Source organism: Zootoca vivipara, chromosome 11, assembly GCF_963506605.1.
Source record: "Zootoca vivipara chromosome 11, rZooViv1.1, whole genome shotgun sequence".
Lineage (NCBI taxonomy): Eukaryota > Metazoa > Chordata > Lepidosauria > Squamata > Lacertidae > Zootoca > Zootoca vivipara.
The window spans coordinates 52,164,802-52,177,187 of NC_083286.1; the positions used below are offsets into that span (position 1 = coordinate 52,164,802).

At 42.9% G+C, this 12,386-nt stretch overlaps 1 protein-coding gene across 1 annotated transcript in view; it reads right to left on the reverse strand.

Moving 5' to 3' along the window:
* DCC (DCC netrin 1 receptor) overlaps positions 1 to 12,386 on the reverse strand; it is a 904,619-nt gene that overhangs the window by 230,793 nt on the left and 661,440 nt on the right. The window contains exons 8-9 of the mRNA XM_060280362.1: positions 11,548 to 11,704; positions 3,265 to 3,419 (exon numbers count right to left, since the gene is read on the reverse strand). Coding sequence (XP_060136345.1) covers positions 3,265 to 3,419; positions 11,548 to 11,704 — 312 coding nt within the window. The remainder of the gene's footprint in view (positions 1 to 3,264; positions 3,420 to 11,547; positions 11,705 to 12,386) is intronic.

The window sequence follows — 12,386 nt, forward strand, 5'->3', positions numbered from 1 at the left end:
TTTCTGGTGCAAAAGATCACAGAAACCAGGGCAGTGCACGGAAATGCCATTTGCCTTCCCGCTGGAGCGGTACTTATTTATCTACTTGCACTTTTTTGGTGTGCTTTTTAACTGTTAGGTTGACAGGAGCTGGGACTGAGCAACCATTGCAGGGATTCGAACTGCCGACCTTCTGATCAGCAAGCCCAAGAGGCTCAGTGGTTTAGACCACAGCTCCACCTGTGTCCCTTCTTATTATTATTATTATTATTATTATTATTATTATTATTATTATGGTGTGCTTCTGGATGTGTTGTGCCCGCTTCCAGGAATATGATAGTGGCAGAGGTCAGCCATTATGGCAGTGGAGCTTATTACAGACAGAGGTCATCCCAGAGCAGCAGGAGGAGGCAGAGTTGAGGCGGTGAAAACAAGACATCATGCACTTCCAACGCAAGCTGGGGAAGCTTCTGTGAATCTGTAAGGTCCTGCTTAATTCGGGAAACTTGAGTGGTGTGTCCTCCTGGTCATAGTTCTGACTCCATCCTCTGACTCAGAGGATGAGTCCCCTCTAGTCCCTCGATCTCCTCATCTTGACAGAAAGCAAAGACTACAAAATAAAGTGATGGTCCTTTGACCAGCCAGCCTATTGCACTCCAGGCTTGTTCAGCCTACCTCAGGCTTCTGTTGCCACTTTCTCCCCGCAGAGATTATTTCTCTCAAAGCTTTCATATCAGACCCCCCCTGGAGCTGTCCTGTGTCCAGGCATGATGCCTTAGAAATTGAAATTGGTACCCGCAACTATACAAGATAGAAACTGGTGCCCTCTGTTCTCTGGCAACCTCTTGCAGCCTCTTAGAAGAACCACAGCTATAGCTTGCGTATGATCCTCATGCAGGGTGAAAAAGATGAGATAATCTTAAAACAGCAAGAGGTTTCTATCCTGATTGGTAATATGGTACTAGAATTATACAGCGTGAGAGCGAGCGGAAGGGGAAGGGGGAAGGCTTCAGCTAAATAAATGAAAGAAATGGGAAGACTTAATCCAGCAGCAACACACACACACACACACACACACACACACACACACACACACATGCCACCCTTCATATAAATCTAGTCCTTCTAGTCAGAATAATTATTTAAAGAGCCGGAACTTGTACTGGTCTTTCAAACTAATTACAGCTGAAGAGAATGCATACATTTTATTCTGTTAGAAAGAGAAAGGGGTGTGTGTTTTGGATGTTCCATCAGCTATTAATTCTTAACTGGGATAATTTGCATTACACTTTTGGTATTTCAAAATAATACAAGGAACCTTGGCATTCAATTGGAAATGCACGCTGATTATGTCAGGAAAGGGCAGAGGCCAAAGCTGGTGGATTATGCATAGGATGAAGGATGTTTGATAGATCGGAGATTATTTTGTCTCAAGGGGTGGGGAAGACCCTCCCTGCCCAAAATTAACAGTGGTTTAAACGAAAAGTTTCCAGGGTGTTGTAACTAGAGCCACATTCACCCCATACATTTCAAGCACTATGTTACCACTTTAAACAGCCATGGCTTCTCCCAAAGTATTCCTCCAGAGTGACTTAACAATCAATCCATTTTCACAGCAAACTCTGGAAATTGTAGCTCTGAAGGGGGTGGGTTCTCCATGTTAAAATGACAGCTCCCAAAATTATTTGGGGAATACCATGACTCTTAAAGTGGTACCATAGTGCTTTAAATGTAGCATGCAAATATCATCAAGCATATATATATATATATATATATGTGTGTGTGTGTGTGTGTGTGTGTGTGTGTGTGTGTGTACAGTGAAACCCTGGTTTACGACTACCTCTGTTTATGAAAACCTCCGTTTACGAACGCCACGGACCCGGAAGTGTTTACATCCGGGTTCCGCGGCGTCGGATGCGCAGACGCGATCTGTGCAGCTTGCGCATGCACAGAAGCAATCTGTGCAGCGTGTGCGCAGAAGCGCTCTATCGGTGCTTCACGCACACGCAGAAGCATACCTTCGGCGAGTGAATGCCTCTGTGAGCGGACGCCTCCACAAAGCGAGATACCACTGTATATGTATATGTATATGTATATGTATATGTATATGTATATGTATATGTATATGTATATGTATATGTATATGTATATGTATATGTATATGTATATGTATATGTATACGTAGTGGGCCAGGCAAATGCAATCAGATGGTCCTTCCTCTCTCTGCCTTGGAGCCTCTGGAGGGGCAATAATGCAAAACCTCCTTTCTCTTCATCCCAACACTGTGGCTTTGTCAGGCGCAATGTGAGGTCAGTAAAGGTGCTCAAGGATTCTGTTAGTTCTGCGTTCTTCATTGAACTGACCCAATTCACATGTCTCCTCTAGGCACGGCTGCTCTGAAGTGCGCAGAAGAGCTCCCATACCCCGAAACAGTTTTCCTATCCATTTCGATACAGGTGCACAATCTACCCCTGCATTGCTTTATACATCTCTCTATTGTGAAAGGAGGAAGGAAGAGTCACTTCTTTTTATTCACAAAATCATGCATGCACATTGATCTCCCAATTCTAGTAACCTGTTAGGAAAAAGTTTTCAGGTCAGCAATGATCAGCTACATCAGCTACAGAAAGGAGAATGTGAGATGGGACTCAGAAGAACAACCCTTGCCAACCTGGTGCCCTCCAGATGTTTTGGACAACAGCTTTCATGTGTTGGCTGGAGCTGGTGGAAGTTGTAGACTAAAACACTTGAAGGGCACCAGGTTGCCAAAGGCTGATGAGAAGCATCATCTACACTGACAACACACATTATGTAACCCATGCCTTTAAAATTTAACTGCAGCATCTGTTTAGTGTCTTGTGATAAGGAAAGGTCGATCTATGATCTTACTACACCTCACAACTTTCCCACATCGCCTCCTCACCAACATCCCATGAATTTTACCCCAGTGATTTTTAAAGGAAAATTTCTGGCAAGTTGATTGCTCCCCAACTTAAATCTTAGCCCTTCATTTAAAACCCCAAGACAAATCCCTGTTCTGCTCTAAATCAAACGCAACAAACATTATGAACACATGGAAACGAAATTAATGTATGCATTCCTTGACACAAACCTGGTCCAGAATCAGAGGGGGGTGCAGCCACAGAAACCAAGGAGAGAATTCTAACGCTGTCCATCCCATTCCATGATGAGAAATCATTTCGTAGACATTTTGGAGTGTGCATGTAAAAGTCGGCTGTGGAAATGTGAAAACACAAATGGCTGGCAACAAATAAGGATACTTACATTCGGGTTGTGTGGCCACCTTGATGGGCTGTGAGCTTTCTCCTGGCCCCCATTCGTTGTACGCTACCACTCGGAAGGTGTAGGTCTCTTCTGGTTTCAGATTCCCCACGGTAAGCTGGAGCATCCCAGGCTGTGATGTGTTCAGAGCCCGCTCCCTACCCAGAAAGAGCAGCACAAAGGGGGGGGGGACACGTCAGGATGAAATACTTCCAGTCACATATTTCTAGTTGGATTCACAGAAGAGTTCGATAATATGAAAACGATGAGGCAATGCTGCTGAATAAGCAGCAAACAGCTTAATGAACATGATGTTATTGTTTCTAAGAAACTGTGGATGGCCGGTTGCTGTTATTTTATTTTTCTTACCCATTCTGCAATGTAAATCATACTGGGGAGACCAAGCATGGCCAGAGGAGAGGCTCAGAGGGTCAAATTCATCCCATTGTCCTGAGGTTGCTTATTCTTGCTTTACAATAAGCCTCTCCGGCTGCAAACAGTGGATGGGCTTTTTGATCCACCTGCATTCCTCTTCCTGGACTTCCACCACCTGCATTCCTCTTCCTGGACTAGATCCTGAACATGCCTGGAGAGGCTTCTTTTATCTCTTCATCTGCAAGTTGAGCCAACCCACCCTCTCCCCTGAAATTTCTTACAAATTTGCCCACCTAGCATGAAAAGAACAACATAGATTCCCTCACTACCAAGTCAGACCATTAGCTGATATTGTCTACTCTGATCTGACTTGCAGCTGCTCTCAGGAGTGATTTTCAGTGTTGAAGGAGTTAACCCTTTCCCCACATGTTCCTTCAGTGGATGTTGTTTGTTAAAAAACAAAGAGCCCCAAGGAAATAAGGATTTAATATTCTTTCATGCAGTAGACCACCGATTACTGGCCTGGGACTAGCTCATCTTTCATTTTGGGTGGGGAGAAATTGGTAATTTTCTTTGTTCATGCCCATTTTCCACGACCTTTCTTTAGCGTGCTGTTTGAGGGCTTTTGTGGCATAAACAACATTAAATAAGAAATGTAGCATAGCAAAAAGATTAAATGTTTCACATTTGCCCGAGGAGAGAACGGGTAATGGTCTCAGAGCTCTAACCATCACAGAGTATTAAATAACAAATCCAGATGGGCACCTTCAAAAGCAAAGGGGCTCAGTTTTCTATACTAATTCTCCTAATCCATAGCCCTCTTTGCTCAACACAGTTCCCATGGACCTCACAACAGGAAAGCTCCAAATCTAATGTTAATATAAAGCACCAAATCAAAGCAAAACTGGCTTCATTTCTTTGACCATTATCCTATGTGCCTGCTATAAAATGTGTCCTCTGTGGAGGATTTTGGTTATCAAATAATGCTTCTTTAGTCAGTCTAAGTGATTTTGCTGTAAAGCCAGTGAATTACTACTGCTGGCACCAAATGGAGCACAGGAAACTGCCTTAAACTAAGTCAGACCAATGGTCCATCTGCCTCAGTACTACCCACACTGGCTGGCAGCCGCTTTCCTGGGTTTCAGAGATGAGGACATTCCTAGCTCTGTTCGGAGGTGGCAGGGATTGAACCTTGGACCTTATGCATGGAAAGCAGGCACTCTGCCACTGAACTACGGTGATTCCTCTGATAACATCCGCAGCAGCTGGTCCTATGAGACTAGAACAGACATAGACAAACTCTGGCCCTCCAGATGTTTGGGACTACAATTCCCATCATCCCTGACCACTGGCCCCGTTAGCTAGGGATGATGGGAATTGTAGTCCCAAACATCTGGAGGGCCAGAGTTTGCCTATGCCTGGACTAGAACCTTCAGGCGGCAGGATCAGGGGAAAATCACAACCAAAAGATGCAATAACACACCAGACCTCTGAAACATCCTGTTGCTCAGCCAAAGTTCAACTGGAACAGGAAGTTCCTCTTCTATTCCTTCCTGTTCTGGAGGATCTAATGGTCAACCTGAGTATGCAGTCAGTCCAGAACTTGAAGTTATTTCACTGAGAAACTGCCACCTGCAGTTCAAATGCTGACCACCCAGGAGAGCTACACACAGATCCAACTGGTCATAGAATCAAAGAGTTGGAAGTGACCGCAGGTGTTATCTTGTCCAACCTGCTGCAATGCAGGAATCTTTTTTGGCCAACTTGGGACTCTAACCCCTTTGGGTAGAGCATACTATGGTGTAGACTTAATGGGAGTTATTGTGCTGCAGAAGAGGAAAATGCAATAGTTTGCCTTTGAGAACCTTTCAAAATTCTGGCGACACACAATCACACACATGAACAGGGGTTTTAGTATAAAAATTAATAACAAAACTATATTTGAAAACATGACAGCATCTAGGAGCTCTTGAGAAGCAATTCATTAAAACACACACACAGAGAGAGAATTGCTCTGAAATGCTGAAATGTAAAATAAAAGGTAGTTTCAAATATGACTCATTTACTTACAAAACATGGAACCCTCCCAGAGTCATTTGGTGAAATGAATGTAGAGTGACTTATAAGTGCATTGGGGTATCAAAAATGTAATTGCAGCGTTTTTGCACACTTGGTAGGTGGGGCGCCAATACTTCTACAATCTATTAAACACCTAATTAGTTGCTTCAAGGTGGAAGAATCATGGTAATGTCTCTGACTGGTAATGTCTCTGACAGTACTTAATACTTTGAAAACAGAGCAAAGGTTTGCCACCTGTTGCTTCAGACTACCTTGACAAAAATTAATAACAAAAAAAGTATGTAAATTACTATAAAATCAAAGAAGTGTAGGGCTGGAAAAGACCCCAAGGGTCATCTAGGCAGGAATAATAGCCGTTATGGGGTTTCCCTGAGCACTTTGGCTCTCCAAATATTGCAGCTCCCATCAGGCCCAGCAAGTATGGTCAGTGGCCAGGCATGATGGGAGTTGTAGCTCAAAGATTTCCCACATCATAGGGAGGTGAACCCTGATGCACACACAATCTAAGGCACAATGGCTTCTACAAGGGCAGGAAATGTGAACATGTGACCCATGTAACCTCTCCTTAAAAAGGAGTGGTGTGGGGGTGGAGAGACAATTGGTACTAAAAATGGTTATTTCCATGATTCACTCATATACATGCATACCTACTTCAAATTACGTACATGAAAGGTTGGAGAGGGATTTCATCTTTGGCAAACTGCTCCCTGAAATGCCTCTTCCGACACCCCATTACAGTCATACCTTGGGTTAAGTACACTGCAGGTTGCATACTTTCAGGATAAGAACGCAGCGGACCTAGAAGTGTTTACTTCCGGGTTCCACCGTGTGCCCATGCGCAGAAGTGTTCTGCACACTTCATGCAAGCGCAGAAGCTTCACGCATGCACAGAAGTGCTCTATCAGCGCTTTGCGCGTGCGAAGAAGCATCACTCTGGATACGTAGTTTTCGGCTTGCAAATGGCACCCCGGAACGGATCAGGTATGTATCCAGAGGTACCACTGAGAATGCAGCAGCAGATGGTTCGGGTTGAGGTGATCTGTGTGGGGAGAAGCTTGGGTGAGCTGTGAGGAGAAGGGGAGGAGTTGGCATGAACTGTTAGGGGAGGGGCTTGGGTGAGCTGTTAGGGGAGGAGCTTGGGTGAGTTGTGAGAAGGGGAGGGGTTTGAAATGAACTAGGAGGGGAGGGGATTTGGGCAGCCTGGGAGGGGAAGGGCATTGTCTGAGCTGTGAGGGAATAGGTGAGGTTTGCGTGAGGTGTAAAGGGAGGAGGGGTTGGCTATGCATGGTAACTCATGGTAAGTCAGTAAGCATTTGCCTTTGCTTTTCCAATTCCGTCCTTTTCTGTATTTTTAAGACCTTTGCTCTCCCCTTCATTTTGTGGTCTCCTTACTACCTCAGTCAATTTTTTTACTAGAAACTCCTCATAGCAGCGACCTGTTCTTTGGGGTGATATGTTACCCCGTTAAGTAACACAAATGGACAGTTCTAGGGTTTAGTCTATTTCAGGTCTGTCCCATTTCTGCATTGATCTGCAATGGACATAAATTGCATTCAAATAGTATTTAAATACACATTTTTGAATATATTTTCTCTTACAGTATGGATTTCTAAGCCTATCTTTAAATGCATCTTGAGACGTTTTAAAGGGAAAAACCGATCACAACATTTGGAGGAGTGTGAAATCTGACCGTTGGCTCTGGATTCTCACCAACCAGCAAGCAGGTGCAGATCAGGGTCTATTCATATCAGAATTCCCAAGTATAAAAATTCCTCAAGCGTGCCTAAATAGCCCCTGTGATTCATGCTACTGTACATGTAGCAAAGAGGAAGCTGAGGGTTTGTATCACTATGCATTCAATTGTTATCTTACAGAACAGGCTTGTAGTAAACATCTTCCCCCATCGTCCTAAAGGTCACTGTCATTGGTCAATTTAGAGGAAATGTATTACCTATTCATCAGTGCAGATAATAGGGTGATGGAACAAAGAGTTGATTTGTTTGTAATGGCTTCAGTCAATCCAACACCAGTTGGATTCATGTGACTGATTTGTTCTTTGGACATAGTAACTTGTATCCACCGAAAGGCTATGTTGCAATCTTGGAGACAATTGTGAATTAGTCAGCATAGTACAGTGGTACCTCTACTTACGAATGTTTCTACTTACGAATGGAGCTCCGTCCGCCATCTTGGATGCGGTTTAGATAGGATTTTTTCTACTTACGAATTTTTAGATAGGGTTGCTTCTACTTACGAATTTTTCTCCCAATGCATTCCTATGGGATTCAACTTACAATTTTTTTTTCGACTTACAAATGTGCATTCAGAACACATTAAATTCGTAAGAAGAGGTACCACTGTAGTTAGAGTGGAGGAAGATGATGTTGGGTTTCTTGAATAATCAAAGTTGCTTTTGAGCCGGTCTAAAGTCAATACTGTCTGTTTAAGAAAAACAGGTGCCGGTAATTTCTGTTTAATTGCTCACAGGTGTGGGCTCTACTCCATGTATATAAGGCTCTGTTGGAAAGCATTTTGTGTGGTAGTTGTGTGGGAGAATGGTTGGAATGTGGGTATGTAAAGTTGCTGGGAGAAGGAACGTTTATCTTTAGTTTAAAGTCTCTTCCAAGTAAGTTTGTTTTTCTGTTAAAGCCAACCTTTTGTTTTTCTTCTGTATACTTTAAACAGGTATACTGCTAGTTGGGGGTTTTATGCTAGGTTGGTTTTTAAACTCTTGGTGGTGTATTTTAGCCAAGTCAACTTCTGTTTGCGTATTTTGTTTTTCTATAAACTCTGCATGAAGGGCCACTGGGAAACTGGGGTATATGATTTATGTTAGCACTCTTAATACCCAGTGTTCCCCAATATTATTTCCTAATAGATGACCTGGGAGACCAGGGTTCAAAACCCCACTCAGTCAAGAAGCTCATTGGGTAATTTTGGGCCAGACAGTCTCCAAGCCCAGAACAGATTTTCAGCAAGTCCAGAATAATCTATTCTGATTTGTGGGACCTTTTTCGTGTGAATCATGTGCTATCACCAAACTACAGTCTTCCTTCCACCTAGCAGAGCAATAAAAAAGCAGACTTTAAAGGAAAGCTCATCCACCATTTACATCTGCTAAGCTTCTCATTGAGGACCATCTGGGAAACCTTTGAGGAATCTCAGGATGCCCCAGAACACCGTTCTGGTCTAACTCAACTTTCCCCAGCCATGTTCCCTATAGATGCTATGGACTACAAAACAGCTGCACTGGTGGGTCTGATTGGGAGTTGTAGTCCAAAACAGACTGGCAAAGGCTGGTCAAACCTTTGAGTGTGATGTCACAGGATGGTTACAATATAAGGACATGCATTAGCCGAAGATGTGCTGCAGAACGGTTCTATATGTGGTTCTGGCATTACGAGAACTGTCAATTGTCAAGCAAAATTACTGTTATTCTCCAACACCAGGAATCGTTCAGGACTGTGGAGTTACAGTAATTTGTCTGACAATTTCTGTGCCTGCCTCAGGTTAATGTCAGATCTGCTGTTATTGTAAAGAGAAAAATAGCTCTTTTGTAAAAATAATGTATAAACAATAAATGACTCAGTGTTCTACCCAAGCACTTAAAGGAAACTACATTTATTTTGTTCACACACTGGAAGCCTAAAAGTTCACAGGACCGGAGGCAGTTCTCGCCACAATGGAAGTTTTAAAATGGGTTTTCCTTTTTCTTTCTTTTTTTAAATTAAAAGTGGCATTTTTAAGCCCAGTGCCATCCCACCGGCAAAAATAGATGATATTCTTTACAGTAGCAGACTTGGTAAGGGGCAAACACTATTTTTCAATGGGCCTATATCTTCTGTTTCATGACAGTCACTACCTCTCTCTCTCTCTCTCTCTCTCTCTCTCTCTCTCTCTCTCTCTCTCTCTCTCTCTCTCTCTCTCTCTCTCTGTGTGTGTGTGTGTGTGAATGTGCACCAAGCAAGGGTATGAATGAGCAAATTGACACAACTTGTTGCTAGAGGCAGAACTAGATGTTATGCTTGAACACAGGGATCTTGGTGTCCCCCTTTTTATGATGATTTCCCTCCAAACTAAAAATCTTGCTGTACTAGAAGCTCTGTTGCAAGCCAAACTAGAACTTGTTTCACCACAATATATTTGTATAGTTTTAATTGTTATTTGATTGTATCGTGGCACAGCTGAGAGCTCCAGATTTGGCTGAGTGTCCCAATCAAACACTCAAAGAGAAAGACAGATTTTTTTTGGGGGGGGGCTTATAAAGTATTTGATTTAAATGCTTGAAATCCCAAGGGGCAAGCTGATGGGGGGCAAGTGACACACATCTCTTATGCATTTTAGAGCCTCAACATCCAACCCGATTTACTTGCATATTGTCAACATATGCAACCATGCTAAAAACAAAACTTTGTACCTCCTCCTGCAATGCTTCAGAGCGAAGGTAATCTCTGACTGCTCGGCTCCAGTTTACCAAAGATGTCGGCAACATTTCTAATCCTCCCATTTAGCCTGCACTGCATCTTCATGTTTCTATGGTACAGCAATTTCAAGGACCCACAAATAACATCATCTTGCCTCCAGGACTAGTTCCAGAAATGCCAACTTTAATTAAAATGTAGTTGTTGGGAGAAAATACATGCATTTCACACTTTGATGACAAAAAAGCAAAGAAAAAGAAAAAAACCACTTTGGGCATTGTGTACTTTCCAAAGGTTTTGCTAAGGGAAAGTGGCTTCAGAGCCCCCACTCCAATGATAAGGGGATAAATGTAATAGCAAGAGTAATTGAGATATAGAGAAATATGACTACATAGCTATAGAAAGGTCAACAACTTAGACTTGGCTCCCTTAAAAAAAGCTCAGCAACTTTGACCTACACCCCTAAAAATGGGTAGATCACTTCCAGTTTTTTATTCTGCGAGTAGATCACAGTCTCTTGGGAGTTGGACTTCCCTGTTGTAATCAATAACTTTTGTGATCCATAAAACGATTGTCTTCATTAGCAGAAAGGGTGTGATTCAGTTGGGAGTAAGGGGACCAATATAGCTGCCGGGCTGGCTTACTAATTATGAGAATTATACATGGGTTTCATAGGTTGTGTGGCCCCTGCATTGCAGGGGGTGGGCTAGATGCCCCTTGGGATCCAACTTTACAATTCTATTATTTCCTGGGGTTTGGTGGTATGGGTTTGGGTGTTTTTCTGCAGGAATCTATAAATGAAAGGTCATTTGTGGGACAAGGTGTGGTTTGTTTGTAGTTCACTGAATGACCCATGGCTATGTTCAACCCAGGCTAATATCTCCTCTTACGCTGGTTCACTCTTACTCCCCTTGATACTACGTATATTGATACTAGCATGTATTTGCTTTGTTTTGAGGAGGCTTAAGCCTTTTAATAAGGCAATACTTTTAGAAGACACCTGAAAGCAGCCCTGTTTAGGAAAGTTTTTAATGTTTGATATTTTATTGTGTTTTTAATATTCTGTTGGGAATCGCCCAGAGTGGCTGGGGAAACCCAGTCAGATGAGTGGAGTTTAAATAATACATCACTATCACTATCATCATCATCATCATCATCATCATCATCATCATCATCATCATCAGTATGCCATCTACTTGAATATTTGACTAGCAGGTTGGGCGATCTGATTCAGTATAAAACTGCTTGATATGTTCATGACTAGGAAAAGCAAAACAAACCTTGCAAAACTATGAAGATCTTAATTTATGCAGGTCGCAGAATTTAGATCCTTCTAGGAGCAGAATTCTTCAGGATACACAGGCATAAGCTACACGTGCTTTCCAAGTTGGTGTCCAGCATTGGGACCTACCTGTTGACGCTTTCTCTGGAGAAGTAGACTGCGTATGTCTGAATGTTCCCTTTTGCCTCCGCAGGTGGGCGCCAGCTGAGACGGACAAATCGACTGGAGACCAAAACAGGGACCACATCTCGGGGAGCAGAGGGGAGGATACTGGAACTTGGGATAGCTAAAGAAGGGGAAGGAGAGGAATCCGTCAGAGAGGTTGGTGGTGCAGGGGTTTCGGGGCTACTGGGAAGAATTGTAGTAGGCACAACTAACATTTTTGAAAACAAAAGGACCAAGTGGATCAGGTGTGATTCAGATGAATGGAGGAACAAAAAGAGAAAAGAAAAAGAGAACTAACAGTAAAACCACTCTTTAAAATTCAGTTCCTTTCTATTATATAAAAAAACAAACAAACAAGAAGACATAATTTTGTAACAGAAACACCAAACACCTTGGCTTCTCCAGCTTAAGGGTGTTGTCCTAAGGAGGGAGTCCCACTAAATTCAAAGGGGCTTTCTCCCAGGTAAGTGGGGCTAGGATTACAGTTAAAGCTACCCCCCCTTTTTTTCACAGAGCTCACATTCCTACAGAGAGTTAAGGAAAATTATTGGGCTTCACACATTACTGGCTTAAAACACAACTAGATTGCTCTTTTTCTCAATTAGGATCATAGCTAGTTTGGGGGAAGATGCATCAAAATGCAGTATTTCATAAGAAATAACATGGTGGATATGGACTGCAGCATGCTCACATGTGGACGCTGCTTCCCAAACCAGGGGTGGGAATGCACTGCATGGCAAGTAAACAGGAGTGTGTACACAACCTCTGTGCTGGATTTTGACCAGAATCTTAGATCAGGGGCA